Source organism: Hyla sarda, chromosome 4 (genome assembly GCF_029499605.1).
Source record: "Hyla sarda isolate aHylSar1 chromosome 4, aHylSar1.hap1, whole genome shotgun sequence".
NCBI lineage: Eukaryota > Metazoa > Chordata > Amphibia > Anura > Hylidae > Hyla > Hyla sarda.
Genome location: NC_079192.1, coordinates 35,130,312 through 35,147,114, shown reverse-complemented (window position 1 = coordinate 35,147,114; position 16,803 = coordinate 35,130,312). Strand labels below are relative to the sequence as shown.

At 44.8% G+C, this 16,803-nt stretch overlaps 1 protein-coding gene across 6 annotated transcripts in view; it reads right to left on the bottom strand.

Moving 5' to 3' along the window:
• The window catches only part of LOC130367768 (potassium channel subfamily T member 2-like), a 333,948-nt gene that overhangs the window by 66,576 nt on the left and 250,569 nt on the right, over nucleotides 1–16,803 (bottom strand). For all 6 annotated transcript variants that reach the window (XM_056570514.1, XM_056570517.1, XM_056570518.1 and 3 more), the window contains 2 exons: nucleotides 4,298–4,533; nucleotides 1,929–2,145 (listed from right to left, as the gene is read on the bottom strand). In XM_056570514.1, coding sequence (XP_056426489.1) covers nucleotides 1,929–2,145; nucleotides 4,298–4,533 — 453 coding nt within the window. The remainder of the gene's footprint in view (nucleotides 1–1,928; nucleotides 2,146–4,297; nucleotides 4,534–16,803) is intronic.

Sequence of the window (16,803 nt, the reverse complement as noted above, 5' to 3'; positions counted from 1 at the left end):
TAATACTGCTCCTATATACAAGAATGTAACTACTATAATACTGCTCCTATATACAAGAATATAACTACTATAATACTAATCCTATATACAAGAATATAACTACTATAATACTGCTCCTATATACAAGAATATAACTACTATAATACTGCTCCTATATACAATAATATAACTACTATAATACTGCATCCTATATATAAGAATATAACTACTATAATACTGCTCCTATATACAAGAATATAACTACTATAATACTGCGCCTATATACAAGAATATAACTACTATAATACTGTCTCCTATATACAAGAATATAACTACTATAATACTGCTCCTATATACAAGAATATAACTACTATAATACTGCTCCTATATACAAGAATATAACTACTATAATACTGTCTCCTATATACAAGAATATAACTACTATAATACTGCTCCTATATACAAGAATATAACTACTATAATACTGCTCCTATATACAAGAATATAACTACTATAATACTGCTCCTATATACAAGAATATAACTACTATAATACTGCTCCTATATACAAGAATATAACTACTATAATACTGCACCTATATACAAGAATATAACTACTATAATACTGCCTCCTATGTACAAGAATATAACTACTATAATACTGCTCCTATGTACAAGAATATAACTACTATAATACTGCTCCTATATACAAGAATATAACTACTATAATACTGCTCCTATATTCAAGAATATAACTACTATAATACTTCCTCCTATGTACAAGAATATAACTACTATAATACTGCTCTTATGTACAAGAATATACAGTAACTACTATAATACTGCTCCTATATACAAGAATGTAACTACTATAATACTGTCCTCTGTGTACAAGAATATAACTATAATATTTCCTCTATGTACAAGAATATAACTACTATAATACTGCCCCCTATATACAAGAATATAACTACTATAATACTGCCTCTTATATACAAGAATATAACTACTATAATACTGCTCCCTATACACAAGAATATAACTACTATAATACTGCTCCTATATATAAGAATATAACTACTATAATACTGCCTCTTATATACAAGAATATAACTACTATAATGCTGCCTCCTATATACAAGAATATAACTACTATAATACTGCTCCCTATATACGAGAATATAACTACTATAATACTGTCTCCTATATACAAGAATATAACTACTATAATACTGCTCCTATGTACAAGAATATAACTACTATAATACTGCTCCTATATACAAGAATATAACTACTATAATACTGCCCCCTATATACAAGAATATAACTACTATAATACTGCCTCTTATATACAAGAATATAACTACTATAATACTGCTCTTATGTACAAGAATATACAGTAACTACTATAATACTGCTCCTATATACAAGAATGTAACTACTATAATAATGTCCTCTGTGTACAAGAATATAACTATAATATTTCCTCTATGTACAAGAATATAACTACTATAATACTGCCCCCTATATACAAGAATATAACTACTATAATACTGCCTCTTATATACAAGAATATAACTACTATAATACTGCTCCCTATACACAAGAATATAACTACTATAATACTGCTCCTATATATAAGAATATAACTACTATAATCCTGCCCCTATATACAAGAATATAACTACTATAATACTGCTCCTATGTACAAGAATATAACTACTATAATACTGCTCCTATATACAAGAATATAACTACTATAATACTGCCCCCTATATACAAGAATATAACTACTATAATACTGCCCCCTATATACAAGAATATAACTACTATAATATTGCCCCCTACATACACAAATATAACTACTATAATACAAATTATTCACAAAGATGGCTATTGTACAATCTTAGATCAGTATAATACATCACATGATAATCATTTGCAGCATACTCATTGAACAAGCTCAGTTCATCATCTGACTGACTGGTCTCATCCTCGGACTGGTCACTCAGAAGGTCAAAGGTTGTGTTTGGGTCACCATCAATGAGATCAGGTACAGGATCAATGCTGTGCTTCCTTTTTTGGGTGGAGTCATTGGGTGGGCTTAGCGTATTACCATCTGTATTCTCTGGGCTTCTTGACCCCTGTAGATCAATTGCGACTGTACCTGCGTGTGGAAACAAATGACTGCTGGGCAATGGGTTCTTTATCCATAGGACGGTCCAAGATCGGACATTGATACCATAACCTGTTTCTTCCAACAGTGATACAGTAGAATCTCCCAATAGCGGACACTCACGGGGAATAAAAAAGTGTCCGCTATTGAGAGATGTCCTGTATTGGGAAAAAAAGACTCAAAAATGACGGGATACAGTCCTGTACTCACTATAGAGTGTAATTACCTATAAAACATGATAAAAAGCAATATTAGGGTGGGTTCACACTACGTTTTCCCCCATACGGGAGCGCATACGGCAGGGGGGAGCTAAAACCTCGCGCTCCCGTATGCCTTCGTATGCGCTCCCATATGTCATTCATTTCAATGAGCCGGCCGGAGTGAAACGTTCGGTCGGCTCATTTTTGCGCCGTATGCGCTTTTACAACCGGACCTAAAACCGTGGTTGACCACAGTTTTAGGTCCGGTTGTAAAAGCGCATACAGCGCAAAAATGAGCCGACCGGACCGAACGTTTCACTCCGGTCGGCTCATTGAAATGAATGACATACGGGAGCACATACGAAGGCATACGGGAGCGCGAGGTTTTAGCTCCCCCCTGCCGTATGCGCTCCCGTATGGGAGAAAACGTAGTGTGAACCCAGCCTTACAGTAGAATCTCCCAGCGACGTGTAATCACCCCTTATCCCTCCCCCCTCCCTTTATACCCTGTGCCACATAATTTACCCTTGATTCCCCCTGTGCCATATCATTCCCCCTTTATTACCCTCTGTGTAAATTCATCACCCCCCTCCTCTCTTAATGAAGAGGCACAGGGGGATAGAGGGGGAATGAAATGGCATGGGGGGGGGGGGGGTCTGGGGGATCAAGAGGAAATGATGTGGCATAGGGGGTAAAAAGGGGGTATGATTTGGTATAGGGGAAATAAAGTGGCACGGGGGGATCAGGGAAGGAGGGGGGTGAATGATGTGGCCGGCAGACATACAGATCAGGAGACCACTGTTTAAACAGTAGTCTTCTGCAGGGGGCTTCTGCAGGGGGCTGCAGTGGGGGACTGGGCCCCTTACTGGGGTACTGGTTGTACCCCCTGACGGTGGCCCTGTGTACAAGGTAGGGCCAGCACATCAGCCTGGTTGTCCCCTATTGGGAGTGTTTTGTCCCCTACTGTCCCCTACTGGAAGTGTTTTGTCCCCTATTGGGAGTGTTTTGTCCCCTACTGTCCCCTACTGGAAGTGTTTTGTCCCCTATTGGGAGTGTTTTGTCCCCTACTGGAAGTGTTTTGTCCCCTATTGGGAGTGTTTTGTCCCCTACTGTCCCCTAATGGGAGTGTTTTGTCCCCTTTCAGGTGTGTCCGCATCTGCTATTGGGAGTATCCCCTATTCGGAGGTTGAAAATACATGAAGTCTTATGGGACTCTGCCGGGGAATTAAAAACTGCCTTCTATTGGGAGGTGTCCCTTATTGGGAGGTGTCAGCTAAGGGAGATTTTACTGTATAAGGAATGGTATGGGAGTTGAGATCTACAGTGTATCATAACCTGGCCTAGGATAGTGGGGAGAGCTGGGGGGAAATTTGGAGCTTTAATGGAGTCCAAAAGGGGGGTAAGTGGTCTGCAAGCAGGGACACAAACCTAGGAATTTGTATTCCTCAAAGTTCCCTTAAATTAATTGTGAACAAAATTACAGGTCCCCATATTTGTCCTTCATGACATCCACTTATTTTACTTCTTCTCAGTCTTCCCACCATTCCCAACCCCACAACCCATAAGTATCCCATAGGTGGATGCCCTGTATATTATCTTTTATGGATACACCCCTCCAGTGACATGACATGTCCTATAGTACCTAAAAACACTTCCAGAAAGCTGTCTACATGACACTGCTCAACTGAGAAGCCACGGAAAGTAGTTGCCCCTTTGGAGCTGCCATTACATTGATTTGAGCACCAAGTGTAGGAGCACCAGACACCAAAGCCCAAAGGCCAGAGGATACAGTAATTGACTATGAGGGCTCATGTGATTGACTCCATGGCATATATAGGCAATAAAAAAAACACGTTGACCAATCCTATGTAGTATACAGTATTTTAGGAGTATGATGGCCAATATACCCATATGTCCCGTTCCCCAGTCATGCACACACTTACCCATACTGGCTATAATACTGTGCACTGGAAGTCTGGTCAGGCCATGGTAGGCAGATTTTGGCATCCCTGATCTTTGCATGCTTTCATGCTCCTTAAAGCTGAAGGCTGAGTTTTCCTCCTTTGATATGTTGATGTAGAAACAAGTATCAGATGAAGACATTATATGGCTGGGCCCAGGGTTCAGGAGAATATTGGCCTTATCTTCCCGTCCCACTCCAATCAGGCAGACACCGTACCTACACATATCAATACAACAGAGATATCAATACAAGGAAGAAACAAGGTCCATATAGATGTAAAGCTGGCCATACACTTTTAAGATATGTCGGCCAAATGTTAGTAGAGCCAACATTTCTCCCAAAATTTGTCCCAGCTGAACATTCATGTTTTCTCTATAAGGAATGGAGGGGTAAGCCATATCTAGACAGCACTGGCACAGGCTTATCTCTACCAGAACAACATGTTCAGACTATAAAATCCAACATGCCATGCTCGACCCTTCTCTCCACCGAAATTGTCTGGGGAGAATCGGGAGGTCGCCAAACACCGTAGAAAGCCAGGCGAAACATTCAAAGGCGGTGGATTTACATATAACCAAAAAATCCCATGAAGCTCCCAGGGTTATATAATACAACAATCCAAATCCTTTTGGGGCTTGCGCCCCTTAGGGGCTAGTACCCGCAACTAGGCCCACCCCTAAAAAGTATAATCCTTTATTAATACAGTTTAAATTAATAAACTCTCTGTGTTCCAAATAAGGTGCTATTTAAAACGCTGGGAACTGGTGTCTCATGTAGAGATTTGTTCTGTATTATAAATACTAGATGTTCAGGGAAATACTATTATTCTTTCCTATCAACTTATTGAATTAATATGTCTCCACTCTAATATGAAATCTCTGATTTATGGTCTTCCATTTGCATCCATGTCCCCAGCGTTGCACTTAAAACATACACAATAGTAACCTCACTGACGTTTCGCCGGCCTGACCAGCTTTGCCAAAGGATGAGGCTTTAATGCCGTGCTTCACACAAAGTGTCTAAGGTGTTTTGGGCACCTTAGAGGGGTACTTCCCCCTCCCCCCCCCTAGACATGTTATCCCCTATCCAAAGGATAGATGTCTGATCGCGGGGGGGTCCGGCCGCTGGGACCCCCCGCGATCCCCGGGCTGGCGCTGCAGCATTCTGAACACGGAAATCTGGGGCCTGGAGCTTCCGTGTTCGTGATGTCATGCCACGCCTCCTCCATTCATGTCTATGGGAGGGGGCATGACTTCTACTACACAGCTGCCACGCCCCCTCCCAAGTTTTTGTATCTGACAGTGCCCATTTAAAAGAAATCTGTCATCAGTATCACCCGCACAAACCTGTCATGCAGGCTTGTAGTGCGGGTGATACTGATCAAAATGATACTTACCGTGTCCCGAACCGCCCAGCCGTTCAACCATTATTTTGCTTTTTCTTCATATGTAAATGAGGTCCTTGGGGCATGGGCAGAGCTACGACCAGAGCTCAGGGCACTCCTATGTCAACTTCAGCTGGGCGGGTGCTCCATTCAACTCATCCATATGCATAATCCCCCTCCCTGCTCGCATGGCAGGTTTACTCTATGGCGCATGTGATGCTTCTTCCCATGCCCCAGGACCTCATTTATATATGAAGAAAGATCAAAAATAATGGTGGACGGCTGGACGGTTAAGGACACGGCAAGTATCGTTTTGATCAGTATCACCCGCACTACAAGTCTGTATGACAGGTTATTGTGGGTGATACTGATGGCAGATTTCCTTTAAAGGGGTACTCTGGTGAAAAACGTTTTGTTTTTAAATCAACTGGTGCCAGAAAGTTAAACAGATTTGTAAATTACTTCTATTAAAAAATCTTAATCCTTCCTGTACTTATTAGCTGCTGAATACTACAGTGGAAATTCTTTTCCGTTTGAAACACAAAGCTGTCTGCTCAATCACGAGCACAGTGCTCTCTGCTGACATCTGGACAGTTCATAAAATGGATGTCAGCAGAGAGCACTGTGCTGGTGATGTCAGCAGACAGCTCTGTGTTTCAAAAAGAAAAGAATTTCCGCTGTAGTATTCAGCAGCTAATAAGTACAGGAAGGATTAAGGGCCGAGTCATTGCATTTGGCCTCAAAAGGTTCCGATTTCCCTTTGCAGAGATCCAGCTAGTGCAGAGGATGTAAAGGGTCTTAAATGACGTTATAAAAACCATTGTCAAAACCTGTGCAGAGTAAAAGTTGACCAGTTGCCCATAGCAACCAATCAGATCGCTGCTTTCATTTTTTTAAAGGGCCTCTTTAAAATGAAAGAAGCAATGTGATTGGTTGCCATGGCAACTGGTCAACTTTTCCTCTGCACAGGTTTTGCTTTTCCATAGACCCTATAACAGTGGTCTCCAACCTGCTGACCTCCAGATGTTGCAAAACTACAACTCCCAGCATGCCCGGACAGCCAACGGCTGTCCGGGCATGCTGGGAGTTGTAGTTTTGAAACATCTGGAGGTCCGCAGGTTGAAGACCACTGCCCTATAACAAGGCCCCATATTGCCTTCTTTCTACTTCTTGGTGCCCAGGGTCCAAACTCATGGAAGATCCCATAGTTTATGGGATCTAATAAGAAATCCAGTGTCTGGGATCAGAATGATTTTCCGGCTTAGGATAACTTAGATAAAGGCTGTGAACTACATTGAGACAAATTCTACTTGGTTAAAGGGGTATTCCAGGAAAAGAAAAAAAAAAAAACATTTTATATCAACTGGCTCCAGAAAGTTAAACAGATTTGTAAATTACTTTTATTTAAAAAAAAAAAAATCTTAATCCTTCCAGTAGTTATCAGCTTCTGAAGTTGAGTTGATCTTTTCTTTCTGACAACATTGCTCTCTGCTGACACCTCTGCTTGTCTCAGGAACTGTCCAGAGCAGGAGCAAATCCCCATAGCAAACCTCTCCTGCTCTGGACAGTTCCTGACATGGACAGAGGTGTCAACAGAAAAGAACAACTCAACTTCAGCAGCTGATAGCTACTGGAAGGTTTAAGATTTTATAATAGAAGTCATTTACAAAATCTGTTAAACTTTCTGGAGCCAGTTGATACAAAAAAAAAAAAAGTTTTTTCCTGGAATAACCCTTTAAGGCTGGGTTCACACCACGTTTTTCAAATACGGTTACCGTATACGGTTTTCGGCTAAAAAAAACATGGCAAAAACCGTATGCAACCGTATACAACCATATGACTCCAAATTAAAACGTATGCGGTTTTTCCCCGTATACGGTTCCAAAACGTATGTACGGTTCTATCCGTTTGCATCCGTTTTTGCCAACGGTTTTGCTATTTTGTTGGAATTAGTTTTCCAGCAATTTAATAAAGTTACTATTGTTCTATTGAAATTCCAAAAGGATGTGGGAGTGGGATGTCTGGGATGAATTCTAGAAAGATCTGCGCATGTGTCAACTCCAAAAACGGATTAGAAAAACCGCGTGCAACCGTATTCTGAAATTCTGTGTACGGTTCTCATAGACAACAATGTTAAAAGAACCTTATACGGTTCGCATACGGTTTCCCAACCGGAGGCAAAAACGTGGTCGACAGCGTTTTTGCCTACGGTTGAAAAATCGGCAAAACCGTATCCGAGGCAAAACGGATGCAACCGTACACAACATTTGGAATACGGTTTACAATGCATTCTCTATGCATACGGTTTCGGATACGGTCATATAAGTTTTTTTGCGGAAAACCGTATACGGTTACCGTATGTGAAAAACATGGTGTGAACCCAGCCTGATTTGGGGTTTTAGGTACACGAGAGTGCAGATTTTTTTTTTTCCCCCGTGACTCTGTTGTTCCGAACATTATGAATGATCCCCGCAGGCTGGAAATAAGAATTAAAACAAAAAGCAGCGGGCGATTAAGTGCACTTTATTTGCATGTTTTTTTTTAAAAAAGGAGAAGAAAATGTACGGAGTATTGTATTGAAAAATGAAGAGACGGCTCGTGTACAAGTAGCGCTCATTTCCGGTGTGTAGGTGGCCCGGTCTTTATACTGTATTGTGCCACCTGGTGTCCAACACTCACTGAGCTTTTGTGGTTACAAAAGAACAACCGTTCAAGTCATTATAGATAAAGACCCAAATCATAGAAAAAAACTGTACATTTATATATAGAAACACGGAATGTAACAAAAAAAAAAAAAAGGAAATGTTTAATTTCTAGTCAAAGTGGGTGTCCTGTTTGTATAACTTTATTTTTTAAAGACAGACTCGGCGAATAAAAGATTCCATAACTAGGATGCCCTAGAGATGAACTGTAATATGTTGGCAAGTGTTCAGTTTTACTATAGCACCCCCGCAGGGCAAGGGAAGTATTACATGGTTCCTAGTGAAATCAGTTGCTGTTAGTGTCATGAACAGAGTCCATACTAAACGGTGTAAAGATCAGGGGGTGAAACCATGACCATGCCCAGAAGAAAAGGGCATCATGCCCTGGATCCCCAGGTGAACCCCACTTTCATCTGCGTCTTCAGGATATTTCTGAAAAACTTGACCTGTTCAACTTCTATACAGTTTGTCTAAACTTGGTGACTTCCAATATTATTCTAAATCTGAGACCTGGCCCATTGGTGAACACTTTTTTGGGCCACTCTGACTCCGCTATGTCCTTTCCCCCAATGTATGACATTGTCTGTGTTAGGGCTGCAGGATTTGGAGAAAATGTGCGATTGCCCTATAATAAATGGTGACATCTCTCAAGTTTATGTCCAATCCTCCCAATTTCATTTCTATCCCCCAATTTCACATTCCCCCACATTTCATGTCTATCCTTCACTTAACATCCCCCCATTTCACTTCCATATCCCCCACATTTCACTTCCATATCCCCCCATTTCACTTCCATATCCCCCATTTCACTTCCATATCCCCCCATTTCACTTCCATATCCCCCCATTTCACTTCCATATCCCCCCATTTCACATTCCCCCACATTTCATGTCTATCCTTCACTTCCTTATCCCCCATTTCACTTCCTTATCCCCATTTCACACTTCGCATATTTCATGTCTTTCACTTCCATATCCCCCCATTTCACTTCCATATCCCCCCATTTCACTTCCATGTCCCCCATTTCACTTCCATATCCCCCCATTTCACTTCCATATCCCCATTTCACTTCCATATCCCCCCTTTCACTTCCATATCCCCCCATTTCACTTCCATATCCCCCATTTCACTTCCATATCCCCCCATTTCACTTCCATATCCCCCCATTTCACTTCCATATCCCCCATTTCACTTCCATATTCCCCCATTTCACTTCCATATCCCCCATTTCACTTCCATATCCCCCATTTCACTTCCATATTCCCCCATTTCACTTCCATATCCCCCGATTTCACTTCCATATCCCCCCATTTCACTTCCATATCCCCCATTTCACTTCCATATCCCCCCATTTCACTTCCATATCCCCCATTTCACTTCCATATCCCCCCATTTCACTTCCATATCCCCCATTTCACTTCCATATCCCCCCATTTCACTTCCATGTCCCCCATTTCACTTCCATATCCCCCCATTTCACTTCCATATCCCCCATTTCACTTCCATATCCCCCCATTTCACTTCCATATTCCCCCATTTCACTTCCATATTCCCCCATTTCACTTCCATATCCCCCCATTTCACTTCCATATCCCCCCATTTCACTTCCATATCCCCCATTTCACTTCCATATCCCCCATTTCACTTCCATTTCCCCATTTCACTTCCATATTCCCCCATTTCACTTCCATATTCCCCCATTTCACTTCCATATCCCCCCATTTCACTTCCATATCCCCATTTCACACTTCGCATATTTCATGTCCACACCCTCATTTCATGTCCCCCAATTTCATCTAAATCCCCAAATATCACATACTCCCCATATCACATCTGTCCCCAAGTCACAACAACCCCAAATAATATGTCCCCCGGTGTCACATCTCCCACATAATTGTTGTGTCGTGTGAGCGGGGATACATCCAAAAACCAGATGCTCACCTAGCCCCGGTACCCCATAAGTCTGCCGTAGATCCCGTTCCCCTCCACTTTGCAGTCCAGTGTGTTATGGGACTTACCGGACCTTCTTGCTCAGCCAATCACTGGCCCGACACATGACAATGCTGCAGCCTCTGATTGGCTGAGCTGGAAAGGACTAGGCTGTGGTTGCCCATCATCCACTCGTTTGAGGTGTTCTTAAAGGGGTACTTTTTGTTTTTGTTTTTCAAATCAACTGGTGTCAGAAAGTTATACAGATTTGTAAATTACTTCTATTTAAAAATTATCAGCTGCTGTATGCCACAGAAGAAGCTCTTTTCTTTTTAAATTTCTTTTCTGTCTGACCACAGTACTCTCTGCTGAAACCTCGGTCCATGTCAGGAAATGTCCAGAGTACAAGCAAATACCTATAGCAAAGATATCCTGCTCCGGACAGTTCCTGATAAGGACAGAGGTGACAGCAGAGAGCGCTGTGGTCAGACTGAAAAGAACTACACAACTTCCTCTGGAGCATACAGCAGCTGATAAGTACTGGAAGGATTAAGATTTTAAAATAGAAATAATTTACAAATCTGTTTAACTTTCTGGCACCAGTTGATTTAAAAAGAAAAATTTCCACCTGAGTACCCCTTTAAAGGGGTACTCCCACCCTAGACATCTTATCCCCTATCCAAAGGATAGGGGATAAGATGTCTGATCTTGCATGTGGCACCCACCTGTTTTTTGTGCGGAAGCGCTGGAGGGTCTGAGTCGCGACTATGGGAACGGAAGTCCATGATGTCAGGACTCCGTCCCCGTGTGACACCACGCCCGTCCCCTCAATGCAAGTCTATGGGAGGTGGCGTCACGCCACCTCCCATAGACTTGCATTGAGGGGACGGGCATGACGTCACACGGGGGCGGAGTCTTGACGTCACGGACTTCCGTTCCCGGACTTCCGTTCCTTACTATTGGGGTGACACACTGCATTGAGGGGACGGGCGTGACGTCACACGGGGGCAGCGTCATGCCACCTCCCATAGACTTGCATTGAGGGGACGGGCGTGACGTCACACGGGGGTGGAGTCCTGATGTCACGGACTTCCGTTCCCGGACTTCCCGGACTTCCGTTCCTTACTACTGGGGTGACACACTGCATTGAGGGGACAGGCGTGACGTCACACAGGGGCGGAGTCCTGACGTCACGGACTTCCGTTCCCGGACTTCCCGGACTTCCGTTCCTTACTACTGGGGTGACACACTGCATTGAGGGGACGGGCGTGACGTCACACGGGGGCAGCGTCACGCCACCTCCCATAGACTTGCATTGAGGGGACGGGCGTGACGTCACACGGGGGTGGAGTCCTGATGTCACGGACTTCCGTTCCCGGACTTCCCGGACTTCCGTTCCTTACTACTGGGGTGACACACTGCATTGAGGGGACAGGCGAGACGTCACACAGGGGCGGATGTCACGATCCCGGCTGGTAGGAGGTGGATTCTCTGTGCCAGAGAGGGATTGGCGAGGACCGTGCTAGTGGACCGGTTCTAAGTCACTACTGGTTTTCACCAGAGCCCGCCGCAAAGCGGGATGGTCTTGCTGCGGCGGTAGTGACCAGGTCGTATCCACTAGCAACGGCTCAACCTCTCTGACTGCTGAAGATAGGCGCGGTACAAGGGAGTAGACAAAGGCAAGGTCGGACGTAGCAGAAGGTCGGGGCAGGCAGCAAGGATCGTAGTCAGGGGCAACGGCAGGAGGTCTGGAACACAGGCTAGGAACAAACAAGGGAACGCTTTCACTAGGCACAAGGGCAACAAGATCCGGCGAGGGAGTGCAGGGGAAGTGAGGTATAAGTAGGGAGTGCACAGGTGGAAACTAATCAAGGTAATTGGGAAGATTGGACCAGGCACCATCATTGGTGCACTGGCCCTTTAAATCGCAGAGACCCGGCGCGCGCGCGCCCTAGGGAGCGGGGCCGCGCGCACCGGGACAGGACCGACGGAAAGCGAGTCAGGTACGGGAGCCGGGGTGCGCATCGCGAGCGGGCGCCACCCGCATCGCGAATCGCATCCCGGCTGGAGGCGGTACCGCAGCGCACCCGGTCAGTGGATCTGACCGGGGCGCTGCAGCAACGAGGATGAGGCGAGCACTCCGGGGAGGAACGGGGACCCGGAGCGCTCGGCGTAACAGCGGAGTCCTGACGTCACGGACTTCCGTTCCCGGACTTCCCGGACTTCCGTTCCTTACTACTGGGGTGACACACTGCATTGAGGGGACGGGCGTGACGTCACACGGGGGCGGCGTCACGCCACCTCCCATAGACTTGCATTGAGGGGACGGGCGTGACGTCACACGGGGGTGGAGTCCTGATGTCACGGACTTCCGTTCCCGGACTTCCCGGACTTCCGTTCCTTACTACTGGGGTGACACACTGCATTGAGGGGACAGGCGTGACGTCACACAGGGGCGGAGTCCTGATGTCACGGACTTCCGTTCCCGGACTTCCGTTCCTTACTACTGGGGTGACACACTGCATTGAGGGGACGGGCGTGACGTCACACGGGGGCGGCGTCACGCCACCTCCCATAGACTTGCATTGAGGGGACGGGCGTGACGTCACATGTGGACGGAGTCCTGACGTCATGGACTTCCGTTCTCGTAGTTGCGACTCAGACCCTCCAGCGCTTCCGCCCAAAAAACAGGTGGGTGCCACATGCAATACTGCGGGGGTCTCCAGCGGCGGGACCCTCGAGATCAGACATCTTATCCCCTATCCTTTGGATAGGGGATAAGATGTCTAGGGTGGGAGTACCCCTTTTAATGAGTTGTGGTTAATTTCAGACTTCAAAGGGTAAGCAAAATACGTTCCCACATACATGCAAAAAAAAAAAGGAAAACTCTTGCAAAAGGGACAAGACATAAATGTGAAGACATCAGAGTCCACTGAGTGTCAGATTAATCTCCTTACATCTCGTAAGCGTCTTGATGAGATGGGGAATAATTACACTTCATTAGCCCCCGACCGTCCTCCCTCTAGAGTCTCTTGTAGATAAAACGTAAATGTTTCTTCTTTCTTATATTTTAATTAGGAGTGATAAAAGGTCAGCTCTTTATACCGTCGCCTCCTGGTGAAGTAGTCAGCGCCGTCTTCTTCTCTTTATTTGGAGATGTAACATGAAGCTCCTGGCCCAGATGCTAAAAATTGTAACATGGCCCCCACCTTCTATGTGTTATTTAGAATAATGGGACCTATCCAGCATAACATCACCTGCCTAATATTCTGTAGGTTCTCCTCATACTCTGAATCCTCAGGCCCGGACTCCATAGACCTGACATGTGGACGGGCCCTGGAAGGTAATGGAAGGGCCCCATGGGATGGGCCCCCCATTCCCCCCCCCCCCCTGTTTTCTCTAAACAATGTGAGACAGGATTAAAATAAAATAAAAAAAGGGGTAAGGAAGTAAGCTAGGGATATAAAGAGTTAACATTGTTATTAACTTGTACTTGGAGTCTTTTATTACAGGTTGTTGCTGTTGCTGGGCAGAAGAAGAGGAGATGCGGATTGGCTATCTAGGCCACGGCGGGAAAATATAATTCTATTTAAGAAAAGGACGACTGGGCATTTGGCTAGTCAAAGAAGAGTTACCTGAAGAAATAACAGCGGCCCGTCCCTCCCTCCCTGTCACGGTCTGTTTGTTGAGGGGGTCACCAGTTGGGTGGACATAGATAGATATTTAAGATGAGTAGGGTATGTCACCCAGATCTGCTGGGTGGACAGCTTTGGTGAAAGAGTTTCACTAGTGGTTTAATTTGGTTGATGGTTTTATAGGTTAATTATTATTATGAATTATTTATGGTTATTTAATGATTATTTATTAATAAAGTTATTTAATTAATTACCCTCAATAAACGGCCATGGCCTTTTACCCCATGCAAGTGTAAGTGTTTTTATTTAATGGGCGGTTTGTTTGTGGGGGGTATTGGGGGGTCCCCATCCCATGTCCTGTGGTATCAGCGGAAGATCCTAGAAGTTGTGAGGTGCGGCCTCCATAAATCCAGGGCTGGTGCAAGGATTTTTGTCACCCTAGGCAAAAGCTAATTTTGCCTCCCCCTTGACTCTGCCTATTGACCCGTCCTTTGAGACACCCTACTTTACTACTGGGGTGACACACTGTAAAAAAAACCCTCCTCATGTAATCTCCTTACTACTGGGGTGACACACTGTAACAAGCCTCCTCCTCATGTAATCTCCTTACTACTGGGGTGACACACTGTAACAACCTCCTCCTCATGTAATCTCCTTACTACTGGGGTGACACAAAGTAACAAACCTCCTTCTCATGTAATCTCCTTACTACCATGGTGACACACTGTAACAAACCCCCTCCTCATGTAATCTCCTTACTACTGGGGTGACACACTCTAACAAACCTCCTTCTCATGTAATCTCATTACTACTGGGGCGACACACTGTAACAAGCCTCCTCCTCATGTAATCACCTTACTACTGGGGTGACACACTGTAACAAATCTCCTCCTCATGTAATCTCCTTACTACTGGGGTGACACACTGTAACAAGCCTCCTTCTCATGTAATCTCCTTACTACTGGGGTGACACACTGTAACAAGCCTCCTCCTCATGTAATCACCTTACTACTGGGGTGACACACTGTAACAAACCTCCTCCTCATGTAATCACCTTACTACTGGGGTGACACACTGTAACAAACCTCCTCATGTAATCTCCTTACTACTGGGGTGACACACTCTAACAAACCTCCTCCTCATGTAATCTCCTTACTACTGGGGTGGCACATTGTAACAAACCTCCTCCTCATGCTGCTGGCTGAGCGAGTGGTTTGGATGCTGTTTGTCTAACTTTCTTGTGGCAGGCAGAGTGGCGCCCCCATCAAAATGGCGCTCTAGGTGGCTGCCTATATTGCCTATAGGCAGAGCCGGCCCTGCATAGATCGGACTTGTTTCTCCATCACTTCCCACAGATCGGATTGATCAGATTGAGATCTGGGGAATCTGAAGGCCAGGTCATCACCCTGATCTGTTTGTCATGTTCTTCATTCCTGAAAAATGTCTGCAGTGTAGTTGGGCTGGCCCCTGGTATTGCCCATACGGCCCGCCAGGCCCGCCATACACAGCACTCCACTGCTCCACCACCAGAAGCAGTGGGCACATAAGCACACACATTGGGGGGGAATTCATCAAGAGTGGTGTAGCTGCACGTCTTTTTAACGTGGTCACGTCTTCAAATTTTTTACTATATATATATATATTATATATATGGTCATGTTTCATATTTCTTACTTCAGTTACTCCACTTTTTATGGCGCCCCCTCTTTGACTATTTGTGCAACTTTTTAACCCGTGCACAGACAGTTTTGTAAGCCGCACCTGGTGTAGATTTGCGACCCAGTTAGCATATTAGCGCCAAAATAGGCACCAGACTGCAAGGTCGCACATCAAAAATTCCTGAATACTGCATGAAAAAAAAATGGGGAAAAACGATTCATAACCCCCCCCCCCCAGTATTAATATGGTACTGTCCAAACACCTACCTGCTCACCTCACTACCTACCCTTACCTACTCATCTAACTACCTACCCCTACTTACTCCTACCTAGCCAATCCACCTTTTGCTACCTAACCAGCCTCCCTACCCCTACCTACATACAGGTGTATATGCCTATTGGGTTGGGGACTATCTTCCTAGGAACATACCTGCCCACAGGGGAGGTGTTGTGCTACCTAATGAGAGAACTTACATAAACCTCTAAGCAGTGTTTCCCAATTAGGGTGCCTCCAGCTGTTGAAAAACTACAACTCCTAGCATGCCCGGACAGCCTTTGGCTGTCCGGGCATGCTGGGAGTTGTAGTTTTGCAACAGCTGGAGGCACCCTGGTTGGGAAACACTGCTCTAAGGGCTTGTTCACACTGTGGACATTCCCTAGAGTCATTGTTTTCAATAGGATTCTGCGGAATTCCGCCAAGAAGTCCACCCAAAAAAAAAATGCTGGGAGTTGTAGTTTTGCAACAGCTGGAGGCACCCTGGTTGGGAAACACTGCTCTAAGGGCTTGTTCACACTGTGGACATTCCCTAGAGTCATTGTTTTCAATAGAATTCTGCGGAATTCCGTCAAGAAGTCCACCCAAAAAAAAATCTTTGGGCGGAATTCCTCCAAACTGCATTGCCATCAATGGGGCAGCGCACGTCCTATTGCCCATGCGCCTGCAGCAGGCGGACGTTCAGCCAGCGGAACTCCGTGGTGTGAACAAGCCCCGACTGAAAACCTAAAATGTTTTATTTTAATTCATTTAATTATCCTCCTATCCTATCCTCCCCCCCCCAAAAAAAAAAAAAAGTAGCTGTGTTAAAACCATCACCAAATAGCCAGCAAACACCGGTGACAACGTTTGGCGGCGAAGCTAGTTTTATTACGTCATGGAACGCCCATATTCTGATGGTGAC